This window comes from Pan troglodytes, chromosome 20 (assembly GCF_028858775.2).
Source record: "Pan troglodytes isolate AG18354 chromosome 20, NHGRI_mPanTro3-v2.0_pri, whole genome shotgun sequence".
NCBI lineage: Eukaryota > Metazoa > Chordata > Mammalia > Primates > Hominidae > Pan > Pan troglodytes.
The window spans coordinates 47,704,090-47,723,950 of record NC_072418.2 but is presented as its reverse complement, the minus strand read 5'-3'; the positions used below and the strand labels follow the sequence as shown (position 1 = coordinate 47,723,950).

The following is a 19,861-nucleotide window of genomic DNA, read 5'->3' as shown; positions in this document are numbered from 1 at the left end:
ACAAAAATCAGCCAGGCGTGGTGGCAGGCGCCTGTAATCCCAGCTACTCGGGAGGCTGAGGCAGGAGAATCGCTTGAACCTGGGAGGCAGAGGTTGCAGTGAACTGAGATTTTGCCACTGCACTCCAACCTGGGTGACAGAGCAAGACTCTGTCTCAAAAAAAAAAAAAAAAAGCTACTATATTTCTTCTTTTATTTATTATATTTTTAAAGACAGGGTCTCACTCTGTCACCCAGGCTGGAGCATAGTGGTGCAATCGTAGGTCACTGTAGCCGTGACCTCTCGGTGTCAAGTGGTCCTCCTACCTCAGCCTCTTGAGTAGCTGGGACTACAGATGCACGCTACCATGCCTGGTTAATTTTTGCGTTTTTTTTTTTTGTAGAGATAGGGTTTCGCCATGTTACCCAGGCTTTTGCCATGTTACTCAGGCTCTTTGTTTTATATATTTTTTAAAGATAGGGTCTCTCTCTGTTGTCTAGGCTGGAGTGCAGTGGTGCAATCATAGCTCATTGCAGCTTCAAACTCCTCTTGGCCTTTTTTTTTTTTTTTTTTTTTTGAGATGGAGTCTCCTCTGTCACCCAGGCTGGAGTGCAGTGGTGCGATCTCAGCTCACCGCAAGCTCCGCCTCCCAGGTTCACCCCATTCTCCCGCCTCAGCCTCCCGAGTAGCTGGGACTACAGGTGCCTGCCACCACGCCTCGCTAATTTTGTTTTTGTATTTTTAGTAGAGACGGGGTTTCACCATGTTAGCCAGGATGATCTCGATCTCCTGACGTTGTGATCCGCCTGTCTCGGCCTCCCAAACTTCTGGGATTACAGGCGTGAGCCACTGCGCCCTGCCTCAGCCTTTGAATAGCTAGGACCACAGGCACCTAATATAATTTTTTTTTTTTATTGTAGAGACAGGATCTTGCTGTGTGGCCCAGGCTGATCTCAAACTCCTGGGCTCAAGCAATTCTCCTGCCCTGGCCTCCAAAAGTGCTGGAATTACAGATGTGAGTCACTTCACTCTTTCAAGAGATGGGGTCTCACTACATTGCCCAGGCTGGTCTCAAACTCCTGGGCTCAAGTGATCCTCATGCCTCAGCCTCCCTCCCGAGTAGCTATGACTACAGGTGTGTGCCACCATGCCCAGCTATATTATTTAATTTAATTACAACCGTGGAATAAAAAAATGTAGCTAAAACACACATCTAGGCTATGACCTCATTGTTCCATTTTTCCACCAGGACAAAGAATAGGTCTCATCATCTCTACTGTGTGTCCTCTGACCTCAAAACTGTCAAAAATTCTTAGATGATGGCAACAGCAATTCCCGTTTATGAAGCTCTTACTCAGCACCATGGCCTGTAATAAGTATTGCACAAAATTTATTACCCCCCCTGCTTTTTTCTTTTTTGAGACAAGGTCTCTCTCTGTCACCCAGGCTGGAATGCAGTGGCGCAATCTTGATTCACTGCGGCCTTGACCTCTTAGGCTCAAGTGATCCTGCCACCTCGGCCTCCCCAGTGGGTGGGACTACAGGCGTGCACCACCATACCGGCTAATTTTTGTTTTTTTTTGGAGAGACAGGGTTTTACCATATTGCCCAGGCTTGTCTTGAACTCCTGGGCTCAATTGATCTGCCCACCTCCAGCTCCCAAAGTGCTAGGATTACAGGCGTGAGCCACTGTGTCCCGTTCATTTTTTTTTTTTTTTCGGTTTGGACAGGAAGGAGGATTTATTGGTGGGTGTGAGTAAGCAGGGCTCGCCACTATTCCAGGGGCCTATGATTGGGGATGTATCTGATGCCACAGCCATCCAGGATGAGCTACTTCTCAGCCACCGTGTCTTCACATTCATCTGCACTAAACTTGGTAAAGTCCCACCGCCTTGAGATGTGGGTCTTCTGGTGGCCAGGGAACTTGAACTTGGCCCTGGGTAGGGCCTCAATCACATGTTCCATGTTCTGCAGCTTGGTGCGGATGGACGTGATGCCTTAGCCAATGTGAACCCTGGCCACCACACCCTGGGGCTTTCCAAAGGCGCCTCGCATACCTGTCTGGAGTCTAGACTGGGGTGAGGTCAAGATCAGAAACATGAACATACATTGGAAAGGGCTATCTCCAAGGTCTCTTAAGGCCACCCCTACACGCAGCAGGCTGCGTATACTACTGAGGGCACTGCTGTTTGCCGCCACTGCATAGGAGGAGAGGAGCACAATTAGCTTGACTAGTATTCATGTTTAAACCTTGGAGCAAACCTGCAAGTTGCTCTAAGGATTAAACATAAATATTGGCTGGGTGCGGTGGCTCATGCCTGTAATCCCAGCACTCTGGGAGGCTGAGGCAGGAGGATCTCCTGGGGTCGGGAGTTTGAGACCAGCCTGACCAACATGGTGAAACCCTGTCTCTACTAAAAATACAAAAAATTAACTGGATGTGGTGGCGGGTGCCTGTAGTCCCAGCTACTCGGGAGGCTGAGGCAGGAGAATGGCGTGAACCCAGGAGGCGGAGCTTGTAGTGAGCTGAGATTGCGTCGCTGCACTCCAGCCTGGGCGACAGAGCGAGACTTCATCTCAAATAAATAAATAAATAAATAAATAAAATTAAAAATTAGCTGGGCATGATGATGCATGCCTGTAATTCCAGCTACTTGGGAGGCTGAGGCAGGAGAATCGCTTGAACCTGGGAGGCGGAGATTGCAGTGAGCAGAGATTGCACCACTGCACTCCTCCAGCCTGCGCAGCAGAGTGAGACTTAGTAACAACAAAACAAAACAAAACAAGAGACAGGATCTCCCTCTGGCACCCAGGCTGGAATGCAGTGGCGTGATCATAGTTCACTGCAGCCTTGACATCCCGGGCTAAAGTGACGCTTGAACCTCAGCCTCCTAAGTAGCTGGGACTGCAGGCACACACCACCAGGCTCATGCTCAGCCAACACATTTTTTGATCTTCTGTAGAGACAGCGTCTCACTATGTTGACCAGGAAACATAGAAATAATCTTCTCTCCCTCCCTCCCTCCCTCTCTTCCTTCCTTCCTTCCTTCCTTCCTTCCTTCCTTCCTTCCTTCCTTCCTTCCTTCCTTCCTTCCTCTCCCTCTTTCCTCCCTTCCCTTCCCCTTCCCTTCCCTTCAAGACAGGGTGTTGCTATGTTGTCTGGGCTGGTCTTGAACTCCTGGCCTCAAGTGATCCTCCCACCTTGCCTTCCCCAAAGTGCTGGGATTGCAAGTGTGAGCCACTGTGCTCAGTGACAAATGTCCTCATAAGAGACAGAGAAGAAGACATGGACACACAAAGGAGAAGATCATGTGAAGACAGAGGCAGAGACTGGACTGATGCAGCCAGAAGTTGAGGAATGCTTGGGGCTACCAGAAGCTGGAAGAGGCAAGGAAGGATTCTCCCCTACAGTTTTTGGTGAGTGCGGTCCTGCCGACGCCTTGATTTTGGACTTCTGGACTTCAGAACTGTAAAGGAATACATTTCTGTTGTGTTAAGCCACCTAGTTTGTGGCAGTTTGCATGGCAGCAACAGGGTTTTTTAATTTTTAATTTTTATTTTTTTGAGATGGACTCTCGCTTTGTCTCCCAGGCTGGAGTGCAGTGACGTGATCTTGGCTTACTGCAACCCCTGCCTCCTGGGTTCAAGCTATTCTCCTGCCTCAGCCTCCTGAGTAGCTGGGATTACAGGTGCACACCACCACACCTGGCTAATTTTTGTATTTTTAGCAGAGACGGAATTTCATCATGTTGGCCAGGCTGGTCTCGAACTCCTGACCTCAAGTGATCTGCCCGCCTCGGCCTCCCAAAGTGCTGGGATTACAGGCATGAACCATCATGCCTGGCCAGCAACAGGACATTAACATGCCCTTCAAGCCTGGCAGCTTCAGAGATACCAGAGCACAGGGTCTGGGTCAGAAACACTGAAACACAGTTGCAAACAGAAAGACGCATGGACGTCCCAGTCAGGCGGGCCAGGCACACACAGGTCACCCAGTCAGTGCTCACACAGGCCATCCAGAAGTGTGTGTGCATGAGTGTTTGTGTGCACACACACAGCCCTTCACAGACCCCAGTGATGCCATCCAGGAAGTTGTTAAGGCAGCTGGCCCCACAGATGCAACTACATTACAGAGTGATGGGGATTAAATGTTCACTATCAGCAATTCACATGACGACCCAGAGATGCCCCCACAGATTAAACAAACAAACAAACCAAAAAACCCCATAAAAAAACAAAAAACACTCAGTGCTATGGTTTGAATATTTTTTCCTTCAAAACCTCATGTTGAAATCTGATCCCCTCACTTGAACCCAGGTCAAGGTTGCAGTGAGCTAGGATCTCCTGCTGCACCCCAGCCTGGGTGATAGAGTGAGACTCTGTGTCCAAAAAAATGAAGAAATTTGGGCCTGGCACGGTGGCTCACACCTGTAATCCCAGCACTTTGGGAGGCCGAGGCGGGTGGATCACTTGAGGTCAGGAGTTCAAGACCAGCTTGGCCAACAGGGTGAAACCCCGTCTCTACTAAAAATACAAAAATTAATTGGGCATGGTGGTGCATGCTTGTAATTCCAGCTACTTGGGAGGCTGAGGCTGGAGAATCGCTTGAACCTTGGAGGCAAAGGCTGCAGTGAGCCGAGATTGGGCCTCTGCACTGCAGCCTGGGTGACAGAGTGAGACACTGTCTCAAAAAAAAAAAAAAAAGAACTTTGATTCCCAAGGTTGGAGGTGGGCCTGATGTGAGGTGTGTTTGGGTCATGGGGGCAGGTCCCTCATGAATAGATTAATGTCCTCCCTGGCGGGTGAATGAGTTCTCCCCATTGACACCCACGAGAGATGGGTGTTAAAGGGAGGCTGGCACTTCTTCTCTCTCTCTGTCTCTCTCTCGCTTCCCCTCCTGCCACGTGATCCCCACACACGTGTGGTTCCCTCAGCTTTCTGCCATGAGTAGAAGCAGCCTGAAGCCTTCACCACAAGAAGCAGATGCTGACACCATGGTTCTTTTACTTATTTTTTTGAGGCAGGGCCTCACTCTGTTGCCCAGGCTGGAGTGCAGTGGTGCGATCATAGCTCACTGCAGCCTCGAACTCACAGACTCAAGCAATCCTCCCACCTCAGTCTTCCGAGTAGCTGGGACTACAGGTGCCTGCCACCATGCCCAGCTAATTTTTTTTTTTTTGTACAGACAGGGTCTCACTATACTGCTCGGGCTGGTCTCAAACTTCTGGTCTCAGGGGATTCTCCTGCCTCAGCCTCCCAAAGTGCTGGGATTACAGGTGTGAGCCACCGGGCTTGGCCTCAATTTTGGACTTTTTTTTTTTTTTTTTTTTTTTTTTGAGACAGAGTCTCACTCTGTCACCCAGGTTGGAGTGCAGTGGTGCGATCTTGGCTCTCTGCAAGCTCTGCCTCCCGGGTTCACACCATTCCCCTGCCTCAGCCTCCCAAGTAGCTGGGACTACAGGTGCCTGCCACCATGCCCGGCTAATTTTTTGTATTTTTAGTAGAGACCGGGTTTCACCGGGTTAGCCAGGATGGTCTCGATCTCCTGACCTCGTGATCCGCCTGCCTCGGCCTCCCAAAGTGCTGGGATTACAGGCGTGAGCCACCGCGCCCGGCCGATTTTGGACTTCTTATGCCCAGAACTGTAGGAGAATAAATTAGTATTGTTTGGCTGGCACAGTGGCTCACACCTTTTGTAATCCCAGCACTTTGGGAGGCTGCGGTGGGTGGATCACTTGAGGTCAGGAGTTCCAGATCAGTCTGGCCAACATGTCAAAACCCTGTGACTAGTAAAAGTACAAAAAATTAACGGGGTGTGGTGGTGCACGCCTGTAGTCCCAGCTACTTGGGAGGCTGAGGTAGGAGAATGGCTTGAACCAGGGAAGTGGAGGTTGTAGTGAGCTGAGATTGTGCCACTGCACTCCAGCCTGGGTGACAGAGTGAGACTCTGTCTCAAAAAAAAAAAAAAAAAAAAAAAAAGTTAGCATCATTTCAAGCCACTGAATTTGTGATTTGTTATAGTGGCAACAGGAAACCATTACAAACCCCGACTGACACACAGAGGCATACCCCAGAGTCAAAGCACAGATGTGTGGCTGGGCGCGGCGACTCACACCTGTAATCCCAGCACTTTGGGAGGCCAAGGCAGGCGGATCGCCTGAGGTCAGGAGTTTGAGACCAGCCTGGCCAATGTGGCAAAACCCCGTCTCTACTAAAAATACAAAAATTAGCCAGGCATGGTGGTGGGTGCCTGTAATCCCAGCTACTCTGGAGGCTGGGGCAGGAGAATCTCTTGAACCCAGGAGGCGGAGGTTGCAGTGAGCCGAGATCGCACCATTGCACTCCAGCCTGGGTGACAGAGTGAGACTCCATCCCCCCAAAAACAACAACAACAACAAAACCACAGATGTGGTCCATTAGAGGGGCCCCGTGGAACCACTAAGTAAAACTGCCTCACGCCATGTGAGGCAGTCACAGGGCAACAATCACAGCATCACCCCAGATCTCAATGTTAGGAACACTCCCAAGCACCACGCACTCGGACAGCCAGAGACGATTGGGGCTGAAGTCAGCTGTGGGTTATCACCAGGACCCCCACACTACAGAAACACACATGCCCAGGGTCACTATGGAATCCAACAGGGTGCCCTGGAAAGATATCACACACCGGCCAGGTGCAGTGGCTCATGCCTGTAATCCCAGCACTTTGGGAGGCCGACACAGGAGGATCATGAGGTCAGGAGTTCAAGACCAGCCTGACCAACATGGTGAAACCCCGTCTCTACTAAAAATACAAAAATTAGCCAGGTGTGGTGGTGCACACCTGTAATCCCAGCTACTCGGGAGGCTGAGGCAGGAGAATCGCTTGAACTGGGGAGGCGGAGGTTGCAGTGAGCCAAGATCGTGCCATTGCACTCCAGCTTGGGCGACAGAGCAAGACTCTGTCTTGAAAAAAAAAAAAAAAAGATATCACACACCACGTCCTCCTTAGAAACAATGGTACAGTGACAATGATGGCAACATTCACAACCAAACACACCAGAAGTCCCAGAGTGACACACCGGAGATTGTCTGTCTGAGACTCACAACATCACTCTGGGAGTCAACTGGATTCAGTGCACGGGTGTGCACACACACGAAGGCACTTCCGCCAGGTCCATCTCATGAAAGAGGCCCATGCACCCAAGGGATATGGTACAAAAATAGTTTATTACAAAAGAAATCCAACCAAAATGCTTAATAATTTACATCGTGATCCGTGCCCGTTACGGCCCACCTCTCCCCTCCTCAGTTATCTGGTAGAGAGTGGAGGGGAGTGGCTGTTCCCTGGGTCCACCAGCTCTGGGAGGGGACATGGAAATGAAAGATGTGGGTGGCATTCCGGACAGGGACTGGTGCCTGAGAATGCTGGGGTCAGAGTCCTGGGAGGGAGCGAGATGGGGGAACATCTGTGCTCAGAAGAGGGGGTGTATGGGTAGGTGCATGTGCTTCTGTGCAAATCCTGGTCCCGAAGATGGGGGGGGGCAGAGTGAGATCTTCACAGTTTCCAGAAGGGTTGACCCCACAGGGCAGGGGGGCCCCTCCTCATGAGTCCAAGATCTGCCCCCCCATCCCCCTCAGCTGCCTCCTGGAGCTGGGGAGGGGGGCACCGGCCGGCCAGGGCCTCGGAGGACCCCAGCAAAGGGCAGGAAGGTGGGTGGAGATGGGGAAGGAAGGAAGAAATTGGGAGGAGCCATGGGGAATCCAGGGGGGTCCCTGGGGGGAGACTGGGAGGGTGAGGAGGATGGTGATGTGGAGAGAAGACCTGAGGAAGGAAGAGAGACAGAGGGGTGGGTGGTGAGAGGCTAGACCCAGAGAGCAGGGGCTGGGGCCTGAGATCTGGGTCTGAGGGAGGAGGGGCTGGGGGTCTGAGGGAGGAGGGGCTGGGGGTCTGGACTCGGGTCTGAGGGAGGAGGGGCTGGGGATTTAAACTCCCGGGTCTGAGGAAAGAGGCATCTGGGGACCTAGACTCCTGGGTCTGAAGGAAGAGGGGCCGGGGGTCAGAAGGAGGAGGGGCTGGGGGTGTGAGGGAGGAGGGGCTGAGGTCTGAGGGAGGAGGGTCTGGAAATCTGGACTCCTGGGTCTGAGGGAGGAGGGGCTGAGGTTTGAGATAAGAGGGGCTGGGGGTATGAAGGAGGAGGGGCTGAGGTCTGAGGGAGGAGGGGCTGGGGGGTCTGAGGGAGGAGGGGCCAGGGGTCTGAGGGAGGAGGGGCTATGGGTTGGGATTCCTGGGTCAGAGGGAGGAGGCTAGGGGCCTGGACTCCTGGATCTGAGGGAGGAGGGGCTGTGGGTTGGGATTCCTGGGTCTGAGGGAGGAGGCGCCAGGGCTGGAGGTTGGGAACGGTTTCTCACCATTGGAGCTGAGGCGGCTGCTGCTCTCGGGGGAGGTGTTGGCGCTCCGGTCAGGGGAGGGGTCTGGCTGGGAGGTGGAAGCAGGCCGGGTGGCCTTCCCCCTCAGGATGTCGATGACCTATAGGAAGATGGGCGTGACCATAGAGCCACCCATGCCTCACAGTCCTCTCTCCTATCCCTCCTAGCTCACTGGATCCAGGTGGTGGCCTCTCCATTTCTCAGTAGGAAAAGATGGGCAAGGCACTTTTTTTCTTGGTGCCAGTCTCTCCTCATTTCTGGAACTCACACCCGCGCTTTCAGAGGCTCACCCACTCCCCTCCACGCAACGGCACAGACACCCTCACTCCTCTGCGCTCTGGCACACTCGCCTGCAACCAGCCCGCGGACACACGTGTGCAAGGGGCATGTCCACAGCTGCCCCGGCTCACCCTGCGGCTGCGCGCCACCATGAGCGGCGTGTCGTTGTGGCAGTTCTTGAGGCTGCTGTCAGCGCCGCTGCGGACCAGCGTGCGCACCAGCGGGAGGAGCCCGCGGCCGGACGCTGAGTGCAGGGCGGAGCTGCCGGAGTACATTTGCGCGTTCACGTTGGCGCCGTGCTGCGGGACGGGAGGGCCGGGTCAGGAGGGCGCGCGGGCCACCCGGGGCAAGGGAACAGAGGCTGGAGGCCCGGGTGGGTGGCCGGCACGTGGGGCGGCACCGGATCGGGGTGGGGTCACAGGAAGGTAGGAGCGAGAGCCAAGGGCGGGCCAAGCGGGACTGCGTTGGCGGCGATGAATTAACCGGAGCTGGACACCGAGGCCCGCGCCCCAAGGAGTCGGGGGGGCTGGAGGGGGGAAGGACAATGCGTGGACAGGGCCTAGCTGGAAGGCGGGGTCAGCCAGGCCATCGCAGGGCGGGGCCTAGGCCGTTGAGGTGGCAGGGGAGGAATGGGACAAGTTTGTAGCCAGGGGCGTGGAGCCCGAGGGTCGAGATAACTAGGCCTTAAAGGAAGGATCAGAGCTGGACGCGGAGCAGGAGCCGGAGCCGGAGCCAGAAGTGGAAGGCGGGGTCAGAGCTAGGCGCTGAGGCCAGAGCCGGGTTGGGGTCAGAGGATAGGGTGGGCGCGAGGTTCAGGGGGGCTGTACGCACCTGCAGCAGCAGCTGCACCATGCTAAGGCTGTTGTTTTCCACGGCGTGGATGAGCGGGGAGCGGCCGCTCTTAATGTCCTGCGGCGGGGAGGGAAGGTCTTAGTTTCTCCAAGCTCTGCTCCAGCAGCCGGCGGCCCGCATCCCGTCCACATCCCATTCGCGGGGTCCAGCCTCTCTCTTGGGTCTGATACTCCAAGCCCCACCCCACCCGGGCGCTCTCCCACGCCAGCCCCACACTGGCCCCGCCCCCGCCAAGACCCCGCCCCTGCTAAGGCCCCGCTCCCTCCCAGCTCCTAGTGCGCGCTCACCACTGCGTCGATGTCGGCACCGCGCTCTAGCAAGAGCTGCACGGTTTCTTGGCACTCGGTGTTCACTGCCACGTGCAGGGCGGTGAGCCCTGAGGGAGAGGAGGGCTCGGTGAAACCTAGGCCCGGGCTTTGCGGCCGCTGATGAACTCCAGGTCCGCTGGACAGCCCAGCGGTGCCCCGCGGTAAATGCTTACCGTCATAATTGCGGGCCTCCAGGTCCAACGTGCCCGGAGCTGCGCTGTCCAGCAGGGCTCGCAGGCAGGTCGGGCTGCGGTGCTCGCACGCCAGGTGAGCGGCCGTCTGGCCATGGCGGTCCAGCGCCATGGGGCTGGCACCAGCTGTCACCAGGAGCCGGACCACAGACGGTAATGTGGTGATCACAGCCAGGTGGAGCGGTGTCTGGGGAACAGTGACTGTGAGGGACCTGTGTCCAGCCCTGCTCTCTAGTCCTGCCTCCCTCAGGTTTTCTGAACCCTTATTCCTCATCCTGCAGTCTTCCCCAGGAACAGAAACCTGAGACACCTCCTGTCTCAGATTCAAGAGTCCGGGCCCCATGCTCCTCCTTCCCCAGGACCCAGAAGACTGGGCCTCCAACCTCCTCTTTCCCTAGTACCTGAATTCTGGGTCCCCAGCCCCCTCCCTCCTCACTAGGAGGTCTTTAGGTCCCCTCCCTCTCGGGAACAAGGAGTCAGAGGCCCCAGAGCCCTTCTTCCCCAGGAACCAGAAGCCTGGAGCACCTCGCTACTTAGAGTCCAGACCCCAGCCCTCCTTCCTCAGACCCAGGAGTCCAGACCCCCAGCCCTCCTCCCTCAGACTCAGGAGCCCAGGACCCCAGCCCTCCTCCCTCAGACTCAGGAACCCAGGCCCCAGACCTCCTTCCTCAGACCCAGGAGCCCAGGCCTGCAGCCCTCCTCCATCAGACCCAGGATCCCAGGCCTGCAGCCCTCCTCCATCAGACCCAGGAGTCCAGGCACCAGCCCCTCCTCCCTCAGACCCAGGGGTCCAGGCCCCAGCCCCCCTCCTCAGACCCAGGAGTCTAGGCCCCAGCCCTCCTCCCTCAGACCCAGCCTCACCTGCCGTAGGTTGTTGTAGATGTCGAGCTCCCGGCCCCCCTGCTGGAAGAGGTTGACCAGCCGGTGCACAGCTGGCAGGTTACCCTGCACCACAGCAATATGGAGAGGCCTGGGGGTGGGGGAGTGAAGGAATCACAGGCATTAGGGGCTGTTCACCTCTCACCCTCATGCTGTTGGCAATGCTAACTCCAATGTGTTGAATACTTTGGAAATGTCCCCAGTATTCAAACACTTCTCCCCACCCACTCCCTCCATCCTGATTTACCATCCGCTCCCTCCATCCTGCTTTAGCCACCACTGGCTCTCTGCTGGTCTAGTACAGTTCCATCCTCATGGCTTCTCTGCTTCCACCTATGCTCTACTGTCTGTCCCCCACACAACAGCCAGAGGGACCCTTTTATTTTATTTTATTTTATTTGTTTGAGACGGAGTGTTGCTCTATCACCCAGGCTGGAGTGCGGTGGTGCTATCTTGTGCTCACTGCAATCTCTGCCTCCCAGGTTCAAGCGATCATCCAACCTCAGCCTCCTGAGTAGCTGGGATTACAGATGTGTGCCATCGCGCCCAGCTAACTTTTGTATTTTTAGTAGAGACAGGGTTTCACCATGTTGGCCAGGCTGGTCTCTAACTGCTGGATTCAAGTGATCCTCCTGCCTCAGCCTCCCAAAGTGCTGGGATTACAGGCGTGAGCCACCACGCCCAGTCTGGAACAAAAGTTTTGACTAAAAGGGAGGTGAGGACAAACTGGGATGGGGCCATTGTTCTGGAGGCTGTACAGTCCAGAACCCCCTTCCAGACTGAAGGACTCACTCCCTCAGCTTCTGGGAAGATTGTCAGCTTTCAGACCATTTGGGAATTACCCTCAACTCAAGAGAGCTGCTTGTCCAAGGTCACGCCCCATGTGAATCAAGGGCAGCTGCCCTTCAATGGCATCCAGTCACTGGTTAATGCCAGCATAGAAGGCCTAGCCTCCTGACCCCAATGCTGAAGGCCATTCCAGCTTCAATATTCCCTGCGGGACAGCTGAGGCCGTGTGGTGGCGACACAGCAGCTCAACTTCTCCCTCTGCCCAGATGGGCTTCCTTCATCCCACAGGTGTTGATGGAGAGCATTTCCAATAAACTTCCTGCTCAGTTTCCAGAGACCCCAACCTAGAACAGCTATTCAGAGACTGGTGTGTGTGCGTGCGTGCGTGCTTGTGCACGCCTGTGCATGTTTGCATGGGGTGGGGGACAGAGTGGAGGACCCAAGGAGGACTGCGTGTACACAGTGGGCGGCAGGATCTTTATTTAAAGTTTACTAAGTAATTCCTTTCTCACCAGCACCCGTTTCTCTTGTGGAATGTGTCTCTAGAATCCAGTTTAAACTAGCCTCCCAGGTGGTTCTGATGGAAGTGCAGAAATCCTGGGGCCAGAGTTGCAAATTGGGCCACAACCCCTCCTAGCGTAGCCGCGTGCTAGGGCAAAGCCACGGGGGCCTTTCGGAGCCTCAGTTTCCTCTTATGTAAAGTACAGCGCCCACATGCCAGGGTGAGATCACGCAGGTGAATCGCTGAACCTGACTCCTAATCCGTGAAAGCCAAATTTAAAAATAAAATGTTGAGGGAGGGGCCGGGGTCCCTGGGAAGGGTCCCCCCTTCTCTGCATCTCCCAGGACGCCTGGCCTGGGTCCCTCTCGGGGCGGCCAGGGTTAAGTGAGGGCAGACGCAGCGAATGATTTCAGAGAAACCGTCCAGGCCTGAGTTCCCATAAACGCGCGGGCCGCAGGGGGTGGGGCGGGGCTGGAGGAAGTGGGGACGGGAGGGGCGACCCAGCCCTCGGACTTCCAGTAACAGGTCTGCTGGGCGGGGCTCTGCTTCCTGCTCCCGGGGGAGGGAAGCCTGTCCCGCCGGGGATCTACCCTGGCCACCCCTGGCACCCCAACTTCCATCCTCGAATGGCGCGGGGGAAGGGAGTGCCCAGCCCAAGAAGACCTAGCTCCCTCGAGGTGTGTGTGTGTAGGGGGGCGCATAATCCCGAGTCCTCCCGCCTGGGGGACCCTCTGGAACTCCACCCCGCAGAGCTCAGGCTCCAGCTGGCTGCAAGTCCTCCTTATCCCGGCATCCACCCCCAACATCTCTTGGGAGCCAGAAATAGCCCTAACTCTTCTTTAAGAATAAGGACTTCCCCCGTCCTTCAGAGCTCCAGGATCCCAAACTACCTTGCCTGTCCTTGTCCCCTCAGAGACCCAGAAATACAGCGCCTCAAACCCTGGCCCTTTGGGAACACAGACTTTCAGGCCCCTTGGCGTGACCAGTTTCACCTGCCCAACGTCCTGCTGCCGCTGTCGTGAAATTCTTAAGTTTTGAACAAGGGACTCTGCAAATTTCTGTATCTGGTCCTGCCCGTAAAGCCCCTCTGAGTGCCAGGTCCCCAAGCTGCCAAGCTGCTCCTCATCCCCTCGGAGATTAAGGAATACAGTTCCCCAACTTCTGCCTTCTGAGAATCAGAACATCACCCCCCCCCCCCCGCCCCCGCCTTCCTGCCCCCTCCCCAGGTTTCTGGCTGCCCAGTCCCTAACCTCTTGGGGGTCCAAATGCCCCAAGGCTCGTACCCGCCTGTGAGGAGATGGAAGCCCAGCCTCCCAACCTTTTGGCTTCTGCGGGGACCCAGACTTAGCGTCCCCCGCCCTCCTCGCCCCCACTGCCCTCCCCCGCGGGTGTGAAGTGGAGCCGGTGGCGCAGGCTGGGGCCGGGCCGCTGCCCGTTCCGGTAAAGTCTCAGCCCCAGCGGAAGGGGTTAAGGTTGGAGGAAGCGCCAGGAGGGGGGAGGCTGCGAGTGAGTGACGGGTGCTGACGTGGGGGAGGCAGAGCAGCTGGGTTGCGGTCAAGTTCTGCGGGAAGGGATTTCCCCCAGCAGGCAGCTGAGGCAGAAGTGTTTGCCTTGGGGGAGAGTCGGGGAGGGAGGGTGTGGGGAGGGCCTGGGGCTGGAGACTGGTGGGCCGGGTGGCCTCTGGCAAGCACCCTGCTTTTCAACAGCATGGACAGCTCACCCCTGGGGGCAGAGACTAATTAAGCCCGTTTCATAGATGACCCCCCAGAGGTACCCAGAAGGGGAGGGAACTAGGTTTTATTAGCTCTTTATAATCTCGGCCACTTTCTCCTGCTAGGGCTCTGGAGATGGCCTGCAACCACCCTGGGAGCTCTGCTCAAACATTACCCATTTCCATGCATTGAGCACTTACTGTTTGCCCAGCCCTGTTCTGTGCACTGCATTAATACATGTGTGCAAGATCTCACTGAATCCTAATTGTGATAGGTGCTATTATGAGACCCAGTTTCCAAATAGGGAAACTGAGACTCAGGGACATGAAATCACTCAGTGGGCCAGTGGCGGAGCAGCCCTCTGCTACTTCTCTGCAGAAATAGGCCTGTTCATCTCTACCTGTGGTTTCCAGGCCTCAAACTAATTCTCACAGAAGTGCTTTGTATAAATCATGTCATTTCTTCCTCCCAGAGACCCTCACACGCGATGGTTCCTGTTTTTACAAAGAGGGAAACTGAGGCACAGAGGGAGTAGAACGTGGCCACGCTGAGATTCCAACCCAGGTCAATAGAATAATAAGAATCATGATGATCAATTGCAGTGAGTGCTTACTATGTGCTAGGCACAGACCAAACCCTCCCGTGCAGGACTTCTCAGCAGCCTCACAAACATGTTCTTCAGACTGCAGGTGATAAACCATGGGGGTTGTGAAATCAATTTAGGGGATCTTCAAATTAATGTAGTGGGCTGTGACCATGAAACAATGAAGTCGACTAGAATAGAAAATGGCAAAGTAAAGCTGTAAGCTGGGCTCGGTGGCTCACATCTGTAATCTCAGCACTTTGGGAGGCTGAGGTGGGAGGATCACTTAAGCCCAGGAGTTTGAGACCAGTCTGGGCAACATAGCAAGACTGCCGTGTTTCTACAAAAAAAAAAAAAAAAAAAAAAAAAATACAAAAATTAGCCAGGTGTGGGGGTAGTGTCTGTGGTCCCAGCTACTCAGGAGGCTGAGGTGGGAGGATCATTTGAGCCCAAGAGATCAAGGCTGCAGTGAGCTATGATTGCACCACTGCACTCCAGCCTGGGTGACAGATCGAGACCCTGTCTCAGAAAAAAAAAAAAAAAAAGAAAAAGAAAAAGAAAAAAAGAAAATGTCACAGTAGAACCCACATAGTAAGGGCGAGTATTGTTTCATTTTGTGCAATTTTAATTTTAATTTATGTGCGTGTGGTGTGTGTGTGTGCTGGGTTTGAGATAAAATAATAGTAATATTAACAAACAGTTACTCAACATTTATGCCAGGCCCAGTGATAGTTTTACATGTATAATTCATATAGTAAGTTAATCAATGAACTGTCTTTCTTGTTTTTAGGTTGTGACAAAATATCTAAAGACCACCGTTCCAAAAATAGTGTTGTAGGGGTGGGCTTGGGGCTCATGCCTGTAATCCCAGCACTTTGGGAGGCCAAGGCGAGTGGATCACTTGAGGTCAGGAGTTTGAGACCAACCTGGCCAACATGGTGAAACCCTGTCTCTACCAAAAAATACAAAAATTAGCCGGGCTTGGCAGTGGGCACCTGTAGTCTCAGCTACTCGGGAGGCTGTGGCATGAGACTCACTTGAACTTGGGGGGCAGAGGTTGCAGTGAGCTGAGATCGTGCCACTGCACTCCAGCCTGGGCGACAGAGTGAGACCCTGTCTCAAAAAAACAAAAACAAAAACCAAACAAAAATAGTGGCCTAGGAGGTAAATGCTCTCAAGGTGCCCATTCTTCAGAGGAGGAAACTGAGGCTCAGAGCAGGGAAGGGCCTTACTCAAGGTCACACAGCCTGTGGTGGAGACCGAGTTCTGACTCAGGTCCACTGGGAGCTGAGTGGCCCTGTGTTATGGATGGCTGGTCTTCCCAACCACCCCTCCCCTTAATAGGGGACTGTCACTCACGTGTCTCCGTCCTCATCTGCACGGGTGGCCATGGCGATGTCAGCAGAAAGGGGGTGTTCCATGGGGCACATCATGGGGTATAGGGGTGTAGGCAGGTTCACCAGAGGAAACGGGGAGCCCATGGCCCGAGTGGGGTACAAAGGCAGTAAGGCTCCTGGACAATGGAGGACAGAGAAGGGACATGGGTGAGGCCACATCCACAGACCCTCAACCCACCCCCCACTTCTAGACCTTTGCTCCTGTGGTGTCACCTGCCCTTTCTCCTGGGTCCCTTTTGCATCCCATACAGGGTCCTCAGGGCCTAAAACAAACCCCCTTCCACGTCCCTCCTCTGGGCTCTGGCAGCTTCCTCTCCCTCTAGGGCTGGTCACCCTCATTGTCACTTATCTTCTGACCTCAATCTCCAATCAGACAAAGGGTCCCTTAAGAACAGAGGGTGCACCCATCATCACCTAGCAGGGGACCCCAGGGACTGTCTGCAGAGTGATTTTGTGGCTGATGAATTGCTGGGTGCAGGGTGTGGGATAAATGTAGAGTGGGTTTGGGGAGAGTGGAGGCAGAGAGGAGGTGTTACCAGAAGCCTGTTCAAATTGTTTTTGAGATGTAGTCTCGCTCTGTTGCCCAGACTGGAGTGCAGTGGCACGATCTTGCCCCACTGCAACCTCTGCCTCCCAGGTTCAAGCGATTCTCCTGCCTCAACCTCCCAGGTAGCTGGGATTACAGATGCTCACCACCACGCATGGGTAATTTTAGATCAAACTGTTTAAAAAGGGGCCACGGCAGGCCGGGCGCTGTGGCTCATGCCTCTAATACCAATACTTTGGGAGGCCGAGACGGGCGGATCACCTGAGGTCAGGAGTTCAATACCAGTCTGGGCAACATGGTGAAACCCTGTCTCTACTAAAAATACAAAAATTAGCCAGGTGTGGTGGTGCATGCCTGTAATCCCAGCTACTCGGGAGGCTGAGGCACAAGAATCCCCTGAACTTGGGAGGCGGAGGTTGCAGTGAGCCGAGATCACGCCAATGCACTCCAGCCTGGGCGACAGAGCAAAACAAAACTCTGTCTTAAAAAACAAAAACAAAAACAAACAAACAAACAAAGGCGAGGGGACCATGGCAGCAGGCAAATCCATACCAACCCATCACACAGACGGGGAAAACTGAGGCCTGCTTTCTCACTCTTGGAATAGGAAAGCTGGGAGGCCGTGGCAGAACTCCTGATGCACATAGCTTGAGGCTCTCCAGCTGTCACGCTGATGGGGTGGAGGGTGCAGAAACTACCTAAAGTTTTGGGGCTCTGTAGAACGGCTCTCTGCAGCTTTGGGGGTCAATTGGGGATGGTGACGTGGCCACAGCTGTGGTAGAGGACACCCCTTCTTGAGATCAGGGATGGAGATAGGATGGAGAGAAGAGTGTGTGGTCTTCGTCATCTGCTGATCCTTGTGGGCCCTCTGTTCTTGAACTCCCAAGTTTCCAGGTCCTCGTATCTCCAATACCAGGCCTTGAGGCCTTGAGACTTTCTGTCTGGAGACCCCTGAATTTTTCATCCTGCCTCTAAATTACCCAAAGTCTCAGAATTACCCAATCTTAGGATCCTCAGTCCCCTGATCCCTTCTGCCCACCTGATCTTGACCTCGAATAGGACCCTGATCACTTGTGGCCCCACATAACTGAGTACCCAGAAACCCGGGTCTCTGTTCTCCTGGGTCCTCAAGACCCCCTGGTATCTGGGTCCCTGGAGCTCTGGTTCATTTCCTTGGATCCTTGTGATCCCAGATATTGGGGTGCTCAGAACCCCATCTCTGTTTTCATAATGCCCATGTCTCCAGATATCTTGGTTCCTGAGATTGTGACATCCTGAGATCCTCAGTATCTGTCTCCTTAGAACCCCAGTCTCTGTTACCCTGACTCCCTTTGATTCTAATATCAGGATACAAGGAACCCCAGTTTCTCCAGCCCAGCTCAGCTTCCTCATAACGCTACACATCTGGCTTAAGAGCTTGTACTTTTTTGCCCCTAGGATACCAGGCTCTGTGCCCTGATTCCCTGACACCCCCATATTTGTACCACTGGGCATTGTCCCTGGCCCCCCCCCCACGTCACTCAGCCCCTGGGCTTTGCCCCCCAGGGTCCCCCAATCCCCAGATCCCAAGGCACAGCTTACTGGCTCCCCGATGACCTCATATCTACATCCTTGGAACCTGGGCTTATATCCTCTTGGCCCCCAGGTCCCTGGAGAGACACCGGTTTGTGCCTCGAGCTCTGCCTCCTGGCTCTGGTGACCCTATGCTCTGTGTGGATCCCACCCGGCCCGGACCCTCGGGGGCCACTCACCCGGGTAGTAAAGCGCCTCCGGCCGGGCCAGGCCGTGGGGGGGCCCGGGGACCGCCGGCAGGTCGCAGCCGCCGCGCAGAGGGTCCAGGGGGACGACAAGGCCCGCAGCGCCGCGGGGAGCGGCGGGCTCCGGGGAGGGCGCGCGCAGCGGGCGCTTGCGGAGCGGCAGCGCGGCGCCCGGGAGTCCGGCGGCCTTGGGCCGGGTGCGCAGGTCCACGGGCCCCTCGTCCATGGCCCCCGCGGGGCATCGGGGCATGGGGCCGCCGGGGACGGCGGCCGGAGAGCGGCTGGGCTCGGCTGCACGGGAGGGTGGTTTCGCCGGGCGCCGGGACTTCCCCTGCAGCCGGCTGAACTGAAGGGACTTTTGTCGGCCGGGGCGGTGCCGGCCGCCCGCCTCCCCGCCCCCGGCCCCCCCGGGGCCACCCGTACGCCCCAGGGGTTTCCTGGACCCGCCGCTGCTCCCGCCGCTCTGCGGTGCAGCCTGCCCTGCGCCCCGCCCGCGCCGCGCCCCGCTTGCCCCCTCCCGGCCCGCGGCGCCTGGGGCAGCCAGGCTTCGGCGGGGGAGGGAGAGGAAAGGAGGGGTGGGGGGAGAGGAGGCGGGGTCGGGGGGTGGGGGGGTGTCCCCACCCCTGCTGCCAAGGGCCGCTCTCAGTCTCTCTGCCTCTGTTTTTGTCTTTCTGGCCCTATCTCTCAACATCTCTATCTCTGAGTCTGTAACTGTCTCTCTGGTTCTCCTGTCTGAGTAGGTGTTTCTCTCCGCAACCCCGCGTTTGTCTCTGTGTGCTCTGTTCCGTCTCTGTCTCTCTCTTTTGTCTCTTTGTGTCTGTCACCATCTCTCTGTCTCTCAGTTGCTGTCTGCTTCTCTGTCTCTCAGGAGGCCTTGGCATCTCTGGGACGGGGTTTGGAATCTCGGTTCCCACTTACTCGCTGGGTGACCTTGGCCAAACACTTCCCCTCTCTGAGCCGTTTCCTCCTTAGTGGGAGTGAAGAGACGCACCCGGGGCAGGGACTGGCACTCGGCAGGCGGCCAGGAACGATTCCTCTCCCTCCCCTCTTCCATCTCTGCCACTCCACGTGCCTCATCAGCTGTGGGTCTAAAGGGGCTGGGGGTGGGGTGAGGGTGGGGAGCGCTCCACTGATTGTGTCGCTGCACGCGTTGGGGGCCCTGCCCCCAGCCGGGGCCCGCGGGGCACCGGGGTGGGTGCTCGGAAAATCCTAGGTGCACAGAGAGAAAGAGACATGGAGACAGGCGCAGAGATCTTGAGAGAAAGAGAGATAGCAAGAGACACGGACACCAGGCCAGAGTCAGCGCGACCGAGGCCGGTGCTGCAGGAGCGGGGAGCAGTTTGGCTTCCCCCCGACTTCCCCTCCCACCTCGAGGAGGGGTTGAAGGGTGGGGAACAGGCTAGGCGAGTTGGGGGCATGACTCAGGCTGGAGATGGGAGGGAGGGAAGGGGGAGGCGGGACTCTTCCCCGTCTCCTCCCCTCCTCTCCCTCTCCCCGCCCCGGGGTGGGGCCCCGAAGGTCCGGGGCTTTCCCGGATTTCCCTGGGGGCGGGGCAGCCGCTGGGGTTGAGTCCGGGTCACTGAGTCACAGGAGGCGGAGAGGGAGGCTTTGGGGACACAGGGGGCGGGGCATGGGGGCTGCACCCCGGACTTGCCCAGGGGGCACGCGGCGTCTCTC

At 55.9% G+C, this 19,861-nt stretch overlaps 1 protein-coding gene and 1 pseudogene across 3 annotated transcripts; both read right to left on the bottom strand.

Annotated features, from left to right (window-relative positions):
* Positions 1-2,096: 2,096 nt before the first annotated feature.
* LOC112206490 (small nucleolar RNA SNORA70) lies at positions 2,097-2,221 on the bottom strand (annotated as a pseudogene).
* Positions 2,222-7,169: 4,948 nt separating this feature from the next.
* BCL3 (BCL3 transcription coactivator) lies at positions 7,170-18,576 on the bottom strand. 3 transcript variants are annotated; one of them, XM_016936166.3, is made up of 9 exons: positions 18,179-18,576; positions 15,843-15,996; positions 10,880-10,988; positions 10,001-10,205; positions 9,807-9,895; positions 9,499-9,576; positions 8,739-8,966; positions 8,371-8,488; positions 7,170-7,783 (listed from the first exon to the last, which is right to left on the bottom strand). In XM_016936166.3, exons 1-9 carry the CDS (start codon positions 18,432-18,434, stop codon positions 7,596-7,598), a joined length of 1,425 nt encoding a protein of 474 aa, XP_016791655.1. In that variant the 5' UTR covers positions 18,435-18,576; the 3' UTR covers positions 7,170-7,595. The 3 variants fall into 3 exon arrangements, with proteins under 3 accessions (XP_016791655.1, XP_024207222.1, XP_024207223.1); XM_024351454.3 differs by having other exon boundaries at positions 8,799-8,966; positions 18,179-18,532; XM_024351455.2 differs by lacking the exon at positions 8,739-8,966 and having other exon boundaries at positions 18,179-18,534.
* Positions 18,577-19,861: the final 1,285 nt, after the last annotated feature.

What these genes read in the sequence shown, in the direction of transcription:
- BCL3 (XM_016936166.3), bottom strand. Translation starts at nt 18,434, where the DNA reads ATGCCCCGATGCCCCGCGGGGGCCATGGACGAGGGGCCCGTGGACCTG. An exon ending in GGAGGCGCTTTACTACCCGG is followed by an intron (nt 15,997 to 18,178) that starts GTGAGTGGCCCC and finishes TCCATTGTCCAG; the next exon opens with GAGCCTTACTGCCTTTGTAC. An exon ending in GCAGATGAGGACGGAGACAC is followed by an intron (nt 10,989 to 15,842) that starts GTGAGTGACAGT and finishes CCCCACCCCCAG; the next exon opens with GCCTCTCCATATTGCTGTGG.